Here is a 20,752-nt window from a genome sequence, read left to right on the forward strand (position 1 = left end):
AAACATTGAAACAAAGTGTTTCCAAATATTTTACATTTCTCATTAATTAAAGAAAAATATTTCTTGGAGAAATTTTCTTAGAGACTCTGCAAAACTGTATAATATATGAATTTTGGCCAAATTTGCCACCCCTTTTGCCCAATATTTGAAATCCATTTTGATATGTTTTTATTATTTAATCTTACAAATTGAGGTTTTCAACTGTATTTACAGATGTAACAAGGTTGGGAAAAAATGGCCAACCTCATACAAAATTAAATATAATTCAAAACCGCTCATAAAATAATTAATTCATCCCCCTTAGATTGATTACCAACATTTTCTGAAGGTTAAGTATCTCCATTTGTTAAATATTTTGTATGCTATTAGTGGGAAAATATCACATTTGCATACAGTGTTATATGCACATACATTGTTTTGGATTCACTTTGTTTTTAGCAGACGTACAGTATCCCTACATAAAGTCTTATTCGTAAGTGTTGACACTGTCTGATTAACTTATCTTGTGAGAGCATGTGTTTATCTAGCACAACTGGGCATTTTGAGGCAAAAAGCACCACGAAAAGATCTCAAAGTGCTTAAATCTGCAAAATAAAAAAGGTGAGGACACTGCACTGTCTTATTGAGTTGTGTCATACTTGATGAAGAGTCCCCATGAATGGAAACCAGTGTCTTCCATGGTTGGTTGTTAACTCCCTGTGCTTGCTCTGAATGGCGGGCGTTTGGCTGGCGAGACTGAAGCACATGAGAACTGCAGCCTGGAACTTTCTCTGCGCTGTGGGTCAGGTGACTGACTGCAAGCTGGAATCCCTATAAACGCTGAAGAGCCCAGGGCTTCTGCCTCTGAGTCCAGCAGTGCAGGAGTGCAAAAGGCACCAGGAACCTAGCAGAGCTTTTGGCCGAGGGCAGACCCCGTGCTGAAGGGAACCGGACACACGTTGCGCTTCTTTATCTCTCAAGTACAACTTTTCCAGTAAGGTAAAAGTTCTCTTTGAAGCATTGCAAGCAGTTTGGCTTGGTTTTCTGTTCGGCCTGTTTTAGATATGGACCGGTTTGGCAGTTCTTCATTCATATTTTCCTTTTTATGTTGTGATTTACACACTGCTAAAACAAAGTTGTTTGTTCTAGACCAAATTGGGCTGATTATGCTTCCATACATTAAATCCCACATTAAACTGAGCATGTGAAAAATATATAAAAGCGCCAGAAGGAATTCCCAGAAGAAAAAACACAGAGCTTATTATTTTCTAGATAAGAATAGAAATTTGTCATCCAAAAAAAGAAGAAGAAAAAAAGGAAAGACAGAGATGTCCAAATGTTGATTTCTGGGGAAGCTCCAGGAAACATTTGAAAACCCCTGTGCTAGAAGAAGATAGGCATTTATGTATGGAATACACAGTTGCAAATATAGACACACCTACCCATTTTTTTATCATTACCCTTTTCATGTTTTGGAAAAAAAGTAAAGCAAACAAATTTGTAAAAATGGTAATTAAAAATGTATTAGGTGCATCCTAGAATGCATTTTTTTAAAGTATTGAAGTTTGCATGCATGCATGCATGCTGGAGATTTTAAATTTAAATTAATTTGTAATATTTTGTTTATATAGTTTATATATATATATAATTATTATTATTATAAGTTTTAGTCTTTAAAAAAAGGACTTTAAAGCTGAAATCAAATAAAATATCAATGTATTCATATCATGTTTATGATCTTAAACTAAACATAAATTAGAAATGTGCCTTGGCAATAAACTGAAATACGTTTAATTTGAAGCACTTATAAAATATATAAGCGTATAATAAAAATAATTTAACCCAAAGAGCAATATTTAAAATATATATATATAAAAAAAATGATAAAAGCACAAAAAGAAATGGCAAAATTGAAACTAAAATTTACATTAAAAAAAAAATGTAATAATAATAATCTGCCACACCTGCAGACGCAGCAAATCGTGTGGATATTGTAGGTCACATGACCCCTTCAGCACCAGACCCTTTGTGTCTCTTAACTTCCAATGTGCTCTTGTCTCATCAGCTTTCCTTTAAGAAACAGTTTGCGTCTTTGTCAGGCCTATATCTCCGTCTCAGAGGATAATTCATTTGATTTGTTCTGCAGAGTTAAGCAGGAGTAAAACCTCCAGTCGCTCTTCAACCTCTTTAGGGCCTTTTTGATTTAGCATTTTATAATGTTTAAAGATAAATAAGACAATATTCTATCTTTAAAATGAATGAATTAGAATTAATTCTTGAGTAAGCAGTATGAGGCGACAGAAATTCACAGCTTGCTGTGACACACACACACACACACACACACAGTATTGGTCATGGCATGCAGCCAAGCAGGCAATCTAGTGCTTTCTAAAGCAGCTGACAGCACAGGCCAGCATAATGTGGATGTAACTAGAAACATGGCACAGTCGGTCTATACATATTCTATATTTAAAGATTGACCAATGTTTTTTTATGATTGACAGATTACTCATGCTCAATATGCATTGTCTTTTTTGTTTTACAGAATTTTCTTATTATTATAAAAAAAATTTTTATAATTATTATAATTTTTTTTAATACACACATTTTAGGTGTTGTTTATAACCTTTCATATACGAAAAAGTAAACTTTCTGTCCCTTTCATTCTAAATATACTTTATTCAGATACTTTAACTAAAATTACCATTGGTCATCCGGTCCAGACAGGATGTCAAAAGGTCCAGCAGTGGGTATTGATTTGGGCACCACCTACTCCTGCGTGGGAATCTTCCAGCATGGAAAGGTGGAGATCATCGCCAATGACCAGGGGAACAGAACGACCCCCAGCTATGTCGCTTTCACAGACACCGAACGACTGATCGGAGACGCAGCCAAGAACCAAGTTGCCATGAACCCCACCAACACAGTGTTCGGTAAGGCAGCCCATAACAGAATTTACCAGAACATGATGCGATTTACATGAGGACAAAAGTGAAAGATTGACATTGACACTTGTAAATCTGTTTAGCTGTGCATTTACTGAATGAGCACTGTGCCACTGTTCGTCCGACTGTTTGTACTGTATTTTATTTTTGATTCTAAACCGTTTTAATTATTCTTATTTCTTTTGATAATTTTAATTTCTTCTATGTAAAGCACTTTGAATTACCATTGTGTATGAAATGTGCTAAATAAATAAACTTGCCCTGCCTATATGTTACTATTCTCCATTAGATGGCATTGTAGTTATTATAATGCTAATACTGTAACCCAGTCATTTCTAACCCTGCAGAAACCAGCTGCAGTTTTAAAGCAATGCTTGTTTGTTGCCATTGTGCATTTTACACGCATCTTATTTGTTCAACAGATGCCAAACGCCTGATTGGTCGACGCTTTGATGACCCAGTGGTTCAGTCTGACATGAAGTACTGGCCCTTTAAGGTGATCAATGATGGTAGCAAGCCCAAGGTGGAAGTGGAGTACAAAGGGGAGATGAAGACGTTCTACCCTGAAGAGGTGTCTTCTATGGTCCTCACTAAGATGAAGGAGATCTCTGAGGCTTACCTGGGAAAGGTGAATAGAACTATGCAAAAGGATTGTAATTAGGTGCTTTTAAATCTTTTATATTTTGATTATATATATTTATTTTACTTCACATGTAATGTGCATTCAAGCATACAGGACATGGATGACCAAACTGAAGAGAACATATCACTCTAAAGGTCAAATTGTTAGTAAATTCATGAGAAAATGTGTGTAAAACATTTGAAGCCTTTCCCTGAATCTTGCTACATGCAAAGTATAAAGAATCATGCCTAATTTATAATGGACGTAAAGCCTTTAATTGATCACATACTTTAATAGAACGCGCCAAACCAAAACAGAGAAACCCCAAGTACTATTGTGAAGACTAGTATCTCTAATGCATTGGTGCAAAGTTTTGCAAACACAGCTTTATGCATCTTATCTTTTAGTGACGCCTACAGTTAGAATGGCTTTGAGAAATTTACCACAGATTAATATCTGATTCCGCCGCACGCGTTTTATGAAGTTTAAATTGTACTTTGACTTTTGAGAGATATTTGAAGATAACACTGGTTCCAGGAAGGATGTCAACTTGGCCACAATCGTTGGTGTCGACAAGGTTGTTTTTATGAACCTGTGTTGCTTAAAAACACAGAAATATTCCTGAAAGCATCTACTGTTTATTTATGAGCAAAAAATAATATTGAACAGAGTGACCTGTAATTATAATGACGCTTTCCTTATTAATCACAAAAATCTCTCCACTACAAAAAAAGTCACTAAGCACTTTTTATATACACTAGTATCTAGATGCCACTGGGTTTATCAGAATCAAAGCAAACATAATATTTTACACAACAAATAAAACATCTCTGAGTAAGACATGGACTTGGTGCAGAAGCCAAACTTGGTGGTTTTAACACACTGGATGCAAATAAGCGTGCCATTTGATTTTGATCTTCTTGTTATTTCAGGCAGTGTCAAATGCGGTTATTACTGTGCCTGCGTACTTTAATGACTCTCAGCGCCAAGCCACCAAGGATGCTGGAACCATTGCCGGCCTTAATGTCCTTCGTATTATCAATGAACCAACAGCGGCTGCTATTGCATATGGATTGGACAAAAAGGTATACAGACATCCTGAGATATACTTTATCACTTCAGGGCTTTATTGGTAAACATTAGGGGTGTGATGAGACACTTATCTCACGGGACGAGACAAGACACGAGATTGGGTTCACGAGAACAAGATGAGACGAGACAATATTTTGCCGAATATTTTATAGAAATCCTCAATGACAAAATTCATGACTGGCCTTTTGAAATGTTTTAACTAATACTATTGTAATGAATGTCATTTCAGTTCGACTTTATGCATATTAAAAGTGCAAACAGAGATCAAAACAGAGACCAGAGCCACAACTACACAGTCCAGAGATGGGTTTGATATCGGGAGACAGGCTATTGTATGCAGCCTAATTTGTGCGCATTAAGGAGCTCGCAGTTTCATATACTCTGTATGTAGGAAGCGCGGTGAGCGCACATTCTACAAGATAAGACATTTATCAGACGCTTAGGCTCTGTTGTGCAATGAATCCTCTGCTATTGTCACACGATCAGTGAACTGTGATTCCTGCTGCACTGTGTGCGACTGCAACTCGTGCTGGATGAGCAGAGCAGACGTTTACAATAGTTTACAATTGTTTTTATTTTTATAAAAACAACAAAACAACAGTGGAGGCACGAGATCTCGTCACATCCCTAGTAAACATGCTTAACTGGTTGTAAAGATGTTTGGATGAAGTTGTTTGTAGTTTTTTTTTGTTGTCCAGCATCTCACCTTTGCACTTACATTAACATTAAAGAGTTAGGAGGGTTAAACTACTGCTTTACGGCCACAATTCACTACAGGTTGGTGGTGAGCGCAATGTCCTCATCTTTGATTTGGGTGGTGGAACATTCGACGTGTCCATTCTAACAATCGAGGATGGCATTTTTGAAGTCAAGTCTACCGCAGGTGACACCCATCTGGGTGGTGAGGATTTCGACAACCGAATGGTCAACCACTTCATTGCCGAGTTCAAGCGCAAGTTCAAGAAAGATATCACCGGCAATAAACGTGCAGTCCGTCGCCTGAGGACAGCATGTGAGCGTGCCAAGCGCACCCTTTCCTCCAGCACGCAAGCCAGCATTGAGATCGACTCTCTGTTCGAAGGTTCCGACTTCTACACTTCCATCACCAGAGCACGCTTTGAGGAGCTCAACGCCGACCTGTTCCGTGGCACGCTGGAGCCGGTGGAAAAGTCTCTTCGGGATGCCAAGATGGACAAGGCGCAGATCCATGACATTGTGCTGGTTGGTGGCTCCACTCGCATTCCCAAGATCCAAAAACTGCTTCAGGACTTGTTTAACGGCCGGGATCTTAACAAAAGCATCAATCCTGATGAAGCAGTAGCTTATGGAGCTGGTAAGAGGTTTGATTTCCACTATAGATTAATTAGTAAACACTTTTGCTTTTTGACTTACTAAACTTTCCTCAAATCCCACATAGCTGTCCAGGCAGCCATCTTATCAGGTGATAAATCTGAGAATGTCCAAGACCTTTTGCTGCTGGATGTCACTCCTCTCTCTTTGGGCATTGAGACGGCTGGTGGTGTCATGACTGTTTTAATTAAGAGGAACACCACCATTCCCACCAAGCAAACCCAGACATTCACCACTTACTCAGACAACCAGCCCGGTGTACTGATTCAGGTAAATCCAAGCAGTTGTTGTACCCATACATTCTTGGTCTTCCTTCCCCTTTGAAAATCCCAGTTCTGATCAGCATGAACATCCCTTTCCAAGCTGGTTTCCCAAACAACAAATAAGTATACTTCAGGTTAATTTTATGAAGTATACTTATGTAAAGTTCAAGTATATTTTCAAGTATACTTCATGTAATAAGTATACTAATATCAATGCACTAGTAGGAAACTTTTAAGTGTACTGTTTCAATAGTGTTTGGGACTAAATTGGCCAACTTTTTAGTGTATAAAAGTATACTTTAAGTGTAACATTAGTAGTAACACAACTAGTTTACAAAGATAAGCAGTTAATACGAGAATAGAAAATGAGATCGCCCAAGCCTTACCGTCTGTAACTCCCCAACCGGACCTCACCAGACAATGGGACCTTTTTAGTTGCACTGCCCCCTTCTACCCTGCGAATCTCGAGCCCCCGTCGCTTAAAGCAAAGCAATAGAATAATATGTTTCCACGCATAAAAACAATGTTTCAATCAACTAGAAACGATGTTTAATTTACACATTTTTATTTTGAAAAATCATTGTGTGGAGACCCCACCCCCTTTTGGAGGTTCTGTCCACTTTGGAGTTCACGCCCCATTTTGGAGATCTCCGGCCTGCAGCTATACCTATTTGCGAAAATTTTGTCAAAGGCAGGGAAAGAGTGAAGTAGTTTTGAAGTAAATTCCTATGTACACTACCAGTGGACTAGCCTACAAAAAAATCTTGATCAAAAGATTGAGTTCAAGTATAGGCCAAATACTTAGACTTTTCTATTAGTATAACTTAAGTACACTAAAGTGCAATTTTAAGTGTATTTCTGAGAAGTACATAAAAAGTATACTGAAATTATGCTTTCTTATTTTTAGTTTAAAAGAAGGATACGAATAGCACACTTAGCATAAACTTATTTTTTGTAAGGGTTGGTACAAGTCCAGGTGGTTGACCATCATAGTCCTAAGAATAATAGGCAACCAGTATGGCCTTCTAATGAAACTGCCTGACTAAGAAAGGCTTGCTCGCAAAGCTGCTTAAAAAACCTGGTAAGGGCACCAACAAACCAACGTCCAAACCATAACATGTGCTGTTGACCAGCAATGCTGGGCTATTCAGGAAGGTCCTTGAAACAATTGAGATGTTGACATAAATTCTTCCTAAAGCCATTGATGAATTTTGTAACCAATTGGAGTCTGTTTTAGTCATTTTGATTTTCTAATCCATAGGTATATGAGGGAGAGAGAGCCATGACAAAGGACAACAACCTTCTTGGCAAATTTGAGTTGGTAGGCATCCCTCCCGCTCCTCGTGGTGTGCCACAGATTGAAGTTACCTTCGACATTGACGCCAATGGCATTCTCAATGTATCCGCAGTGGACAAAAGCACTGGCAAAGAGAACAAGATCACTATTACTAATGACAAAGGTAGAATAAATTGTTCTGACCTTGGATGAAGTGTTAACTTTACTGTATACTCATTAATTGCAGAGAACTCTGGAGTTCAAAAATGGTCTTTGTTTTTACCGTTAGTTTCCCGCTAATCTCTTCTGCTTCTTTCAGGTCGTTTGAGCAAGGAAGACATTGAACGTATGGTACAAGAGGCTGACCAATACAAATCAGAGGATGAAGCTCAGAAGGAGAAGGTCACTGCCAAGAACACTTTAGAGTCCCTGGCTTTTAACATGAAGAGCACTGTGGAGGATGACAAGCTGCAGGACAAGATCAGTGCAGAGGACAAAAAAACTATTACTGACAAATGCAATGAGGTCATAGCCTGGCTTGACAGGAACCAGGTAGGTAACATCCTAGAAACTGCACAACTTACATGCCAATCTACAAAGCACACTTGTTTACAGGATTAAGGCTATCCCTTTCGGTTAGGATTATGTCATTGAAGGATCTTTATATAATATCTCACCTTGAGGAAGTGAAATCCATTTTGTGTGAGTGTTTCACCCAACAAATTGACCTTTCACATTGTGCTTAACCCTGGGTTATCATCGTTCTAAACCCCGATTTTAAACATGTGCTTTGAACAATGACAGAAACACTGTTGTATAAACAGTAGCTTTAACTAAAAATGAAATAATGAAATATACAAAATGAGGTCGCGAAATGCAAATGCCTTTATGTAAACAGGTCACGTTCTGCCTGCATTGACACCGCATGTAAATATGTAAATAAGAATGTTTACCCAGTGTTTAGGAATGTACAGTGTAAATTGTAAATCCTGGGTAAATTATAAGCAGTGTGAAACACAAAACAAGATAAGCCCGGATTACATTTTTCGGGGGGGTGTGTGTGTGTTCAACTATTTCAAGTGTTTCCCAACCTTGTTCCTAAAGACACCAACAGTACACATTTTGGATGTCTGAAATATCTTACCGATCTATTTCTAGTCTTGGAACTGGTGAGCTAATGAGTTGATGTGTTGAATCAAGTGTGTTTAATGAGGAAATGTTAAAAAATATGAAGGGTACAACTGGGCTAAAGGCGCAATTGACTTTACTCTTTTTTAAACTACTAGATGGCACAACTTTTTTTGTCAACACTCAACTCTTTTCTCAACAACTGCATTTGACGTTGCAAGTGGAAATTTGGCTGATCCTTGATGCGATCGCGGACAGCAACGCAAAAGTTGATTCAATATTTAATGTTTTTTTAAATGTTGTATAGGTTTATGAAGCAAATGACAAATCGATACAATTATATTTTGAGACAAAGGTCTTATTAATGTTTTTCAGTTTTGTTCAAAGTAATATGTTCAATACTGGAAGAATATGTAAAAGTATTGTATACCCCTGCTGTTGGGGTGAAAGGCACACATAATTAACATGATAATAAATAGCTGTCAGACTTTTCCATTTGTTGACATGACATGGTAATATTCAGATAGAAAATATCATATATTCAAGAGATTAAGAGATAATCACTATAATTAAACCATTATTAATATAATATCATATAATAAACATATAATATCATAAAATATCATATTTATTGTTACTACTGTCAAGCTATATTAAATTATTATGGGATCTCATTCAAGGCATTTAGAAACTTTACTTTTTAAAATAATTTTGTTTCTGTATTTGACAGTATAATGTATTGAATGAAATACATTTTTTGGTAACACTTTACAATAAGGTTCATTAGTTAATGTATTAACTAACATGAACTAACAATGAGCAATACATTTGTTAAAGGGTTTATTAATCTGTATTAATGTTAGTTAATAAACATACAGCTGTTCATTGTTAGTTCACAGTGCATTAACTAATGTTAACTAATACAACCTTTGATTTTAATAACGTATTACTAAATGTTGATATTAATATTAACAAAGATTAATAAATGCTGTAGAAGTATTGTTCATTCTTAGTTCATGTTAACTAATGTAGTTAACTAATGTTAACTAATGAACCTTATTGTAAAGTGTTACCAATTATTTTATTTATCAAAATAAACAGAAAATAGTACGTGCTTTGCTGTACTTTTGAACAAGTATTAACTTTGATATTATTCTAAAGACATTAAGTATCAATACTTTGTGCATTTTGCCCCATGCTGGTGAGGATTTTACCCCATGTGTGGGGTAAAAGGCCCACCTTACCACGACATACATTTATAAGATTTATTTTCACACAAAATCTACTGCTCAATCAATGTTCATTAAAAACATATGTATTTTTTTCCACAAACACACACTTTGGGAGTAAAGCACATTTTTCCTAAGGTGTGCCTTTAACCCCGTTGAAGCCAACTCTCGGTGTGCCTCAACAGTGTTGGGAAATGCTGCATTAAGCAATGAGTATCTTCTCAGACTTGTTTTATGTCTTGTGCCGCAGACCGCAGAAAAGGATGAGTACGAGCACCAACAGAAGGAGCTGGAAAAAGTGTGCAACCCCATTATCACCCAGCTCTATCAGGGCGCAGGGGGCATGCCGGGTGGAATGCCGGGTGGAATGCCTGGGGGATTTCCTGGAGGGGCAGGAAGTGGTTCCTCTTCTGGTCCTACCATTGAGGAAGTGGATTAATCTTGACACCAGAACATCCAGGCTCACACATAAAAAAACAACTCAGAATCTGATTTATGTCAACTTGCTGCATCTCAAACAGGCTTCATGTCAACTAGCGTTTACTTACATTAGTGTGCCACATGAGACCAACTTATAGCTTATGACCAAAGCAATATGGCACTTACAAAACAGCATTAGCATTAACATATTAGCCTATGTTGGCATCATGTTTGCAAATCTGTTATTCTGTCTGTAAGCTTTTAATCAGTGGTTACACGGTTAGTCATGCTGCAATTACAACAAAATGCCTTGTTGAGGTGAGGCCTTGTAACTTGTTCATTTAGCCGTTGTACTCATTATTCATAATTATTCCACAGGGAGAGGTTTTTACACATCTGCATTTACAATTCATTTGTTTTAGCGTTTCCTGTATGACTCAATAAAAATAAAGCATATTTCCTCAATATCTTGTCACATGTTTTTGCTTTCAGACATGTAATGTCCCTTTGTTTTTGTTTGACTGGCTCACCTATTGACATCAAAATTATATTGTCATTTTCCTCATATGACAGATACAAACATTCCTGAGCTCCTCCTAACTGCATGAAAGCACCTGTATGAATTGGGAAATTTAACAGATGCTAGAGAGAATATAAAGCTGGAGAGAGACATAATAGCAAACAATAGAAAGACACAAGGCACTTGTCAACAACATGATCTGGATCATTAGCTTTTTTGCTTTGGTGGCTTCCACTCTAGGTGAGTTTTTATTAGGATAAAAGGTTACATATTTGACTTTTAAGGGTTTTTTGTTTTTGTTTATATATATATATATATATATATATATATATACTGTATAGGATCTGCATAAGGACACCAAATCAACTTTGTATTTTGAATTGCATTGTACTGTACAAAACTAAACATAACATGTTTAGTGATACTTTTCTTATTTGTCTTTTTATGATCTTTGCTTACAGGATGTGGAGTACGTCAACTTCAGCCGTTTGATAGTGCTGCCAGGAGTAAAGTTGAGGACAAAAAGCCAAGTATAGTTGGGGGAAATGTTCCAAGTATAGTTGGGGGAAATGTTCCAAGTATAGTTGGGGGAAATGTTCCAAGTATAGTTGGGGGAAATGTTCCAAATATATGGAATGGTATGAAAGCAAACCCTTGGCCCTGGCAGGTCTCTATCCAGGTATTGTTACATGTTTTAAATACACAATCATTACGTTTCATCGAAAGCAAGATGTTTTTATGTTTTACACTTCTAATTTCTTATCATGTCATAATGGCTGTGGGCCTCATTCTCTGTTCAGTCATGTACTCATGAAGTTCTTTATATTTGAACCAGAATTCCAGAGGTAAGCACTTCTGTGGTGGTTCCCTGATCAACAGTTATTGGGTCCTCACTGCTGCCCACTGTTTAGTTCAGTAAGTATTCATTGTTTCTTTATATCTATCTATTTGTCTGTCTGATATTCTGTTTATCTATCTATCCACCGTTCTATCTATCATTCTATCTATCATTCTATCCATCGTTCAATCATTTATTCTATCATTCTATCCAGGTATTTCGATTTTGATAATAATAAAAAACAAAAAATAAACGTTTTCAACTTACAACCTGCTTTTCTTTTTCCCGCTGTCTTTAGGCCTGGAAATCATCATGTTGTCCTTGGACAGACTGACCGTGCCTCCAATATGGAACGTATTCAGGTCAAGAGAATTGCCAAGGTATCATCTTTAATGTGATTATTACATTAACACAGAAGTTTTAAATCTTTATATTGCACTATAATTTCAAAGTTAAAGTATCTTCCTGGCTGCATAAAATGTAGTGAAAACAATAAGATTGTGAAATATTATTTCAGTTTAATATAACAGTTTTGTGTTGCTTAACCATGATTAAGATTTTTTTTTTTCAGAATTATTTTATGAATAGAAAGTTCAATAGAGCAGTATTTATTTGAAATACAAACTTTTGATGCATTATAATTGTCTTTACTGTCACTTCTGATCAATTGAATGTGTCCTTGCTGTATGTATTAATTTCTTAAAAACTTGCTACATTACAAAGTATTTTTTCCTACACTTTACAAAGTTTTTTTTCCTACACTTATAGGTCATCACCCATCCCGATTACAACAAAAAGGCCGAATTCAACAATGATGTTGCACTGCTAAAATTGTCCAGTCCAGTACAGATGACGTCCCGTGTCTCTCCAATATGTCTGCCTAGCTCCTCCGCCAGGATCCTCCCTGGGGCTCTTTGTGTCACCACTGGCTGGGGCAGAACTGAAACCGAGGGTAAGAGTAACCTGGCAATTCTTCTCACCTGTGCATTTCCAATTGTGTAAATAAATTAAATAAAACAGTTGAACCTTGCTTACTTACTGTCTCACATTATTATTTTGCTTATAGCGACTCCTCGGTTCTTGCAGGAGGCAACATTGCCGATAGTGAGTCAAACTAAGTGTAGGCAAAAATTGGATCAGAACACAATCACTGATGCCATGATCTGTGCTGGAGCCTCTGGTGTCTCCTCTTGCCAGGTATATGAATACAGATTCACAAACATATTACACACAAACTATTCATTTCAATATTTAAAAAAGACATATTGTTAACATTGTCACAATGGCAATCACTGATGTCTGTCTGTCAACTACAGGGTGATTCTGGTGGTCCTCTGATGTGTGAGAGTTCCGGTGTTTGGTATCAGGTGGGCATCGTGTCCTGGGGCAAAACAACCTGCGATGTTGGCATTCCAACAGTTTACACCCGTGTCCCTTATTTTCGCAAATGGATTGATGGAATTGTTCAATTCAACTAGAGCACCATGAGTATTTACCCTCCAGACGACACAAAAGTCTGTCATTGCTACATGTTATCCCTTGTTGTTCAATGTTTCTGGTTCTCATGTGCCTGTACATTCAGCCATTAGTCAAGGTTTCCAGTTATCAAAACACTTTTTTTATGATGCTATTGTTTTGAATACTCAAAATACCTCATGACGATGCCAATGAAATCATTAAAAACACTACTTATGTATTCACAATGTATCTGTTTTCATCTACTTGTAATTAACTAATTGTATTACACTTTGTTACTAATAAATATTAAATAAATCATGGTATGCTTTGAGTATTTGTTGAAACGCAATGACCAAATCTTGAACAAAAATAAGCATTAAGTGATATATTATAAATAAAACTTAAATTTATCCAAGTTGATATACAGTATGGGGTCACTAAGTTTTTTTTTTTCTCTCCCTCTCATTAAAGGATCCTGAAAACATGTATCACAATCTACATTAATAATAATAAAAATGTTCCTTGAGCATTAAATCATCATATTAGAATGATTTCTGAAGGATCATGAGTCACCCCTCAATTCTCCTGCTAAATTAAACTTAACATTCAAAACAATGTTATTTCTTCTCAAAATGGTATTTTGTTTTCAAATGACACACACAAACCATCATGTGAATAGATATTTATAAGAACCAGTTGAACACCGATGTGCTCAATGTAAAATGATGAATGGAAAACACTTCTTCTCCATTCATCATAATGACTTAGGCCTTTTTTTTTTTTTTTCAGTGATACGCTTATTAACAGACAGTACATACATAAGTGTGTTGTAAAATATTTGAGAATATTGTTTTTATACTCATAACAGACAAATACACGGTAACAAAAATATTTTATTTTTCCCACAAAAACAACACAGTGTACATCCCAACCAACACAAAGTTGCACATACAGTGGTTCCACATACAAAACAACAGAAGAATTTGCTGTATACAGTTACAGTAAAAAAAAACAAATCCAATGTTGGCATCCATTGCTCCAAAACAGAAGAGCTCACCTGTTGCCCTTTTATGCTAAAGCTTTGATTGCTAATTGTAAAACTGTGTGACGGGTGTTTGCCCGTGTGATGAGTCAGTGTGCATATTTGAATGGCAGTTTGTTCCTTGTGAAAACTGTAAGACTGGAGTAATGATGCTGTAAATTCAGCTTTGCATCACAGCAATAAATTCCATTTTAAAATATAATAAAGTAGAAAACAGTTATTTCTAACTGTAATAATATTTCACAGTATTGCTTTTTTACTGTATTTTTATAAAAATAAATAAATAAAAAAAGCAGTTTGGGTGAGAAAAGGAGACTTCTTTCTAAAACTTAAAAAAGAAAAATTACTGACCCCAAACTTTTTAACGGTAGAGTTTAGGCTATAAAAAATTGTATATAAAATAAACTAAAAATTCAAAACAAGTGGCGCATCTGCAATCAAATGGTGCTTTTCTCCATTTCTCCGATTTTATTTTTAGTGTATGCATAAATCAGTTCCAATGTCTTTCCCTAGCTTTTATATTATATTATGCATTAAATAAGTTTATTAAGGTCAAATAAATATACTATGATCCTCAAATTCTTTTTGAAAAACCTTTTATGCAAATGTTTGCATTGTCTACATGTCCTGTTTTCTTCTCTATGTTGTCCTTGTAGAGCATGATCATGAGTGCAGAACCTGTGGAGACTAAGAGTATTCCCAAGGTGTCAGCATTAAAGTGATTAGCTAAGTGATTGACTTGTTTACTTGTTCATCCTAGAAACCACACGGGTTAGACATATTTTCACAGTATTCTATGCTGTGAGATAACACTAAAACATCCTAGAAATTATTTAGTGTCTTAGAATAGACTAGAGGAAAGATCTTAAATCCCCCCCACCCACCACATCCTCCAATTGTCTTTATTTTTACTGCTGCTTGTATGGGTTTGATAAGAACTTCAGGTTATATATTTACAGGGGAAAGAATAGCATCTCAGGTTGTCTCATTGCTGCACTTGAATGCATTCAGAAAACATTAGTTTTAACAAAGGTGGGCAGCCTACCCTTCCCCCCCCCCCCCCCAGTTGACCTATTTTTTCTTGTCAATATTTCAACATACTTTTTGTTACATGACTGTACTGAACAAGATATGAACGTTCCGGAGCTCTGAGATCCTTCCAGCTGCATGGAAGCACCTTGATGATTCCCAGTTTTATCAGATGCTGAAGAGAATATAAAGCAGGCGTCCGACTCAACGGGAACAACAGTAGGAAACTACGGTGCATGTATCTATGATGTTCTGGATCATTAGCTGTTTTGCTTTGGTGGCCTCCACTCTGGGTGAGTTTCTTTTGCTGCAACTTGCAATGAGGGTGGTATGAATCTGAATCTGAAACTGGTAACTGTTGCTAGTTTTAAAACTGCAACCGCTGGCTTAAAGAACAGAGGAATTTCTTAGGTTCAAAAAATTATATTACCGTACTCAAATAAAAAATTAACTAAGCTGGTTTACCCAAGATTGTATGTTTTTGCATGCGTTTATTTTTTCTTACCATAGGCTGTGGAGTGCCTTCCATTAGACCAGTAATTAGCGGCTACAGCAAAATTGTGAATGGAGAGAATGCCGTGTCCGGTTCGTGGCCCTGGCAGGTCTCTCTCCAGGTAACTGAGACTAGTTTTAACTATGCAATTATTGTTCCTACGCAACTAGAGCAGGAGTGTCCAAACTCGTTCCTGGAGGGCCACTGTTCTGCAGAGTTTAGCTCCAACTTGCCTCAACACACCTGCCTGGGCGTTTCTAGTATGCCCAGTAAGAGCTTGATTAGCTGGTTCATGCGTGTTTAATTGGAGTTGGAGCTAAACTCTGCAGGACAGTGGCCCTCCAGGAGCAGAATTGGACATCCCTCTAGAGGGTCCTATAAGCTGATATCTATAAATACATGATCAATGTTTTTACTGGCAATGTTTTCATCATTCATTGAATTATATCATTTATGTGTTGATGTATGAACCAGCAATCCAATGGTTTCCATTTCTGCGGAGGATCACTGATCAACCAGTACTGGGTCGTCACTGCTGCTCACTGTCGTGTTCAGTAAGAACCTTCAAATCTGTTTAACTGTATAAACATACCCTACCTGGTTCTTTATTTTCAACCTTTCCTGTTTTTTTTCCTCTTCTTTTTTAAAATCTTACCCTAGGGCTGGATATCACTATGTTATTCTTGGAGAGCATAACCGCGGCTCCAGCGCTGAATCTGTTCAAGTCATGAGGATCGCCAAGGTATCATGCTTTAATCATGCTGATAATAACCAATTACGTATCCCTTTACTTTGAGTCATCTGCTGATTGCATTGATGTGGTTCTCTGATATGGGCATTACCTCAGAAACCACAGGATTTTGTCATTCTGCCATAGTTAAAACAAAAGTTTTGCTTGCTTACTAGGGGTGGGATTTTACAAATACTTGCGACAAACAGACTCTTTTGGCCATTGCGCTACGCCTTGCTATTTTTCCAGCTTGTTAATACCACAAGATTAAAGTTGCTGTGAGTTTTTGTTTTAATATCGTGAGTAATTGTCCCTACTATCTGACAGATATCACGAAAGTCTCTGACAGCCCTAGTTTGTAGTCAGTAAGAAAACGTCAGAGGTCGTTCTCTATTAACTAATATGTTGGGTTCTGTTTTGTATTAGACATGATCGTTCAAAAGTTTGAGGTCAGTATTTTATAGGAATGAATGCTTTTATTTAACAAGGACACATAAAATGGATCAACTGTGACATTAATAAAGTTACAAAAGATTTTTGTTTCAAATAGATTCAAACTGAATAAAAATATGAAGCAGAAAAACTGTTTTCAACATTGATGATAATAAGAAATGCTAAGTAATCATCATGAATGTCTGAAAGATCATGTGACACTTGAAGACTGGAGTAATGATGCTGAAAAGTCAACTTTGCATAACATGAATACATTAAAAATATATTACAATAGAATTTAAATTGTATTTAAATTCTTTTAGATCAAATAAATGGTGAGCATAAGAGACTTCTTTCAAACATATGTTTTAAAAATCGTATTGACCCCAAACCTCTGAACGGTATAGTGTATGTGTTGTATAATAAATAATCTTAAATAGTTAATTTCTCCTCCCACTGTAGGCCATCACCCATCCTTACTACAACAGTCAGAACTTCAACAATGACATCACTCTGCTGAAACTGTCCTCTCCAGCCCAGCTGACGTCCCGTATCTCTCCTGTGTGTCTGGCTGCCTCCTCCACCAGTATCCCCTCTGGCACTCGCTGCGTCACCACTGGATGGGGCAAAACTGGAACCACCTGTAAATATATCAACATCACTAATGTCAAAAACAATTACATTCATGACTAAAATGACTGGATATGCTACAGTTTTCTTCTATTTGCTTCGTTTTTGCAGCAAGTCCTAATATCCTGCAGCAGACCGCGCTGCCGCTTCTGACTCCGGCTCAATGTAGGCAATACTGGGGTCAGAGCAGAATCACAGACGCCATGATCTGTGCTGGAGCCTCTGGTGTCTCCTCTTGCCAGGTATATGTGGACAAACACCTGAATATGTATGTACATACAGTGATTTAGTTCTGTGTTTATATGGGTTTGTCTGTCAACTACAGGGTGATTCTGGTGGTCCTCTGGTGTGCGAGAGCTCAGGTGCTTGGTATCAGGTGGGCATCGTGTCGTGGGGCACAAACGACTGCAATGTTCGCACCCCGGCCGTCTACGCCCGGGTCTCTTACCTCCGCCAATGGATTGACCAGATCGTCGCCTCCAACTAGAACTCCAACTATTTTAAAATAATGCCAATAAAAATACTTCTAAATATGATGGCTAATGACTCAAGTAAATAAAATAAATCATTTTAAAAGGTGATAAGGATTTAAAAAATAAACGTGAGTATGAGTTTGTATCAAAGAATGTATTGAAAGTTGCATGATAGTGAGGTGATGGTGTCAGGGTTTGGGTAGGAGGACTCAAGTGCAGAGAAATAAGGCTTTTAATGATAATAAAAAATAAACAAAAAAATTTAATTTGCCCAGTATGTTAATGCTATCTCATTTCGGTAACGCTTTAGATTACAGCCCGGAAAGTACAGTGTAATTAAAGTGATTTAACAGCGTACCTTTCTGTGATTATAGTGTACCTATAAAGTACTTATGTGTAAGTATAAGGGAACAACATGTCAAGTTTGGGGAATAAAGGGGTAACAACCAGGAGAATAAAAAAATATATGTATACTGTAATTTATACTTGTAACTAAGGGGTCCTTATTCTACTATTATGAGACAAATTTGGGACCAATTTAGCAAGAACATACACTGCATACCTTTTTGTAATAATGGTGTACCAATACAATAGGCTTTTTTAAAAATTACAAGGTACATATCTATGCATTTATACAGTAATCTTTTTAACAAAAGAGCACTGAAAACGAAAACAATTCCCACTTTTGCTTAAATATTGGTGAAAGATACTCTTGTATCATGTAGTGGTGCTTGTTACCCTCTTGTTCCATGTAGTTACAGGGTAAGTCTGACATTGCGGGCCGTAAATTAAAGTGGTGCTTTGTTACTCTCTTGTTCCATGTAGTTACAGGGTAAGTACAATAAAAAAATACATACACAATCTAATATCACCGACTCGGAAACCTTGATAGTAGAATAAGTACCCCTTAGTTCTATAATACTTACAGTATAAATATTTTTTTAAATCTCCTGGTTGTTATCCCTGTATTCCCCAAACTTTACAGAAAGTTACGCCGTAAATTCGTTTTAATTACGCAGTACTTTCCGGGCTGTAATCTAAAGCGTTACCCTGATTTCTTCTAATATCCAATGGCATCTCATTCATTTCTACTTGTAATGCTGCTACTGGGGTTGTTTTATAAGCACCACAACAGGGTCTCAACGCCTGACGTTGAATAACATCCAACTTTTTTAATGATGTTCTCGAAGCAGACTGGTAAACTGTACATCCATAATCAATAACTGCCCCAATTAATCCAATATATACTGCTTTCAATGAGGTCCTACTTGCTCCCCACTCTCTACCTCTCAGACATCTTACTACATTTAGTATTCTTTAAAAAAAAATTAACAACATTCTCAATATGTATTTTCCAGTTAAGTTTTTTGTCAAACCATATCCCGAGATATTTAAAACATTCCACTCTCTCTAGATTTTTGTCATAAAGTAAGTTGAATCTGTTCTTGATTTTTCCTTTGTCAAAAACAGACATACTTAGGTCTTTGCCACTGAAAACCTAAAACCCCATTCCATTCCCCAACACTCTTCTTTCCCAATTGCCTCTTGCATCTTCCTCACTATACATTCTATATTTCTTCCCTTTTTCCACATTACACCATCATCTGCAAATAAAGAAACACTTATAGATCTATCAACTCTACTAAACACTTCATTTATCATAATTGAAAACAAAACTGGACTAACTCCCTTGAGGAGTTCCATTTTCCAATAAATACTTTCAATTATTTCCCTACCGAGGATAACTACCGAGGATATTTCTTCCTCTGTAACGATCTCAGTGCTGGTGGACGATGACGTTCCTCTACCTCGGCGGCCCCGGCGTGTCTTCTTGGACCTCGATGATTGGTCTGGAGTCGCGGGCAATTGTCCTCCAAAAAATGATCAGACTCATAGTGAAGATGAGGGTTGCTCCCTGGAATCTATGTAAGGTTAAAGGACACCTTAGGTTGGCGGGGGCGTGGTTGCCGATCTGATTGACGGTAAAAATGATACTGATCACGGGAAAAATGTGGTTGGTTCCACCGATACACCTGTCCTCTCTGGTAGTCCTCTACGTCGCGCTTAAACATATAGCCGGATCTGTTGTGCTTCGTCCCTTTCTAAACCCACCTCTGGTAATCCTTTATTAGTTCTTTTGTCTCCAAATAATACTTTAATCTTTCATTTATTCCATAATTTTCCCTATATGTGAAGTTAAAGCAATCGGTCTGTAACTTTCTGCCAAACTCGGATCCTTACCTGGTTTACATATTCACCTTATTCCGCCCCGCCCACTTTTACTTCTGTCCAGTACTTCCGTTGTAAACGAACTTCCGGTTTAGCGGACTCTCATTCAATTTCGAGGAGAACTGCAGAGAAGTCTCACTGATAAAATGTCACATAAGGTAAGCTAATTTGTGCCAAATGTGCTCTGTACGTGTGTACCAACAGCACAGCAATGCAATGCAATGTTTCTCTAGGTAATTTTTTAACGACTTTTAGGTGTTTATATGACCCGTCTGCCTGTCTGATCGCAGCCCGGCCGATGTGTAGTGTTTAGCCTACATTAGCCACAAACATCTAAAGTTGTAACACCAGTTCGTGGCTATTTTTTTCTCATCTGTTAGCTATACACTGCAAATGTATCTGGTGATTAAACAAACAAACTGTGGTGTAATAATGTTTCAAACTTTACATGTAGTAGTGTTTGTGCACATATTCATAACTAAGTAATAGCTATTAGAAAGACACAGCTATTAAATAATTTGATGGTGGCATTGTTTCAAAAGCTTCAAGTGAAATGTACTTTAGTACATTGCAG

At 37.0% G+C, this 20,752-nt stretch overlaps 3 protein-coding genes across 8 annotated transcripts; all 3 read left to right on the forward strand.

The window, feature by feature from the left end:
- Positions 1-661: 661 nt before the first annotated feature.
- On the forward strand, positions 662-10,769 carry hsc70 (heat shock cognate 70). Of its 6 annotated transcripts, none has more exons than XM_079610402.1 (9): positions 662-973; positions 2,703-2,912; positions 3,347-3,552; positions 4,479-4,631; positions 5,416-5,971; positions 6,056-6,258; positions 7,513-7,711; positions 7,847-8,079; positions 10,135-10,769. In XM_079610402.1, the coding sequence occupies exons 2-9, from the start codon at positions 2,708-2,710 to the stop codon at positions 10,321-10,323; spliced, it is 1,944 nt and encodes a 647-aa protein (XP_079466528.1). In that variant the 5' UTR covers positions 662-973; positions 2,703-2,707; the 3' UTR covers positions 10,324-10,769. The 6 variants fall into 6 exon arrangements, with proteins under 6 accessions (XP_079466528.1, XP_079466526.1, XP_079466527.1 ...); XM_079610400.1 differs by having other exon boundaries at positions 704-978; XM_079610401.1 differs by having other exon boundaries at positions 706-978; positions 2,665-2,912.
- Positions 10,770-10,911: 142 nt separating this feature from the next.
- LOC306997216 (chymotrypsin-like protease CTRL-1) lies at positions 10,912-13,433 on the forward strand. Its single transcript, XM_079610407.1, has 7 exons — positions 10,912-11,064; positions 11,286-11,503; positions 11,660-11,739; positions 11,961-12,042; positions 12,431-12,614; positions 12,729-12,859; positions 12,979-13,433. Exons 1-7 carry the CDS (start codon positions 11,019-11,021, stop codon positions 13,138-13,140), a joined length of 903 nt encoding a protein of 300 aa, XP_079466533.1. The 5' UTR covers positions 10,912-11,018; the 3' UTR covers positions 13,141-13,433.
- A 1,842-nt stretch (positions 13,434-15,275) lies between these two features.
- Positions 15,276-18,189, forward strand: LOC306997845 (chymotrypsin-like protease CTRL-1). Its single transcript, XM_079611367.1, has 7 exons — positions 15,276-15,484; positions 15,702-15,805; positions 16,159-16,238; positions 16,345-16,426; positions 17,309-17,489; positions 17,588-17,718; positions 17,802-18,189. Exons 1-7 carry the CDS (start codon positions 15,436-15,438, stop codon positions 17,961-17,963), a joined length of 789 nt encoding a protein of 262 aa, XP_079467493.1. The 5' UTR covers positions 15,276-15,435; the 3' UTR covers positions 17,964-18,189.
- Positions 18,190-20,752: the final 2,563 nt, after the last annotated feature.

Source organism: Phoxinus phoxinus (genome assembly GCF_949152265.1).
Source record: "Phoxinus phoxinus genome assembly, chromosome: 4".
Lineage (NCBI taxonomy): Eukaryota > Metazoa > Chordata > Actinopteri > Cypriniformes > Leuciscidae > Phoxinus > Phoxinus phoxinus.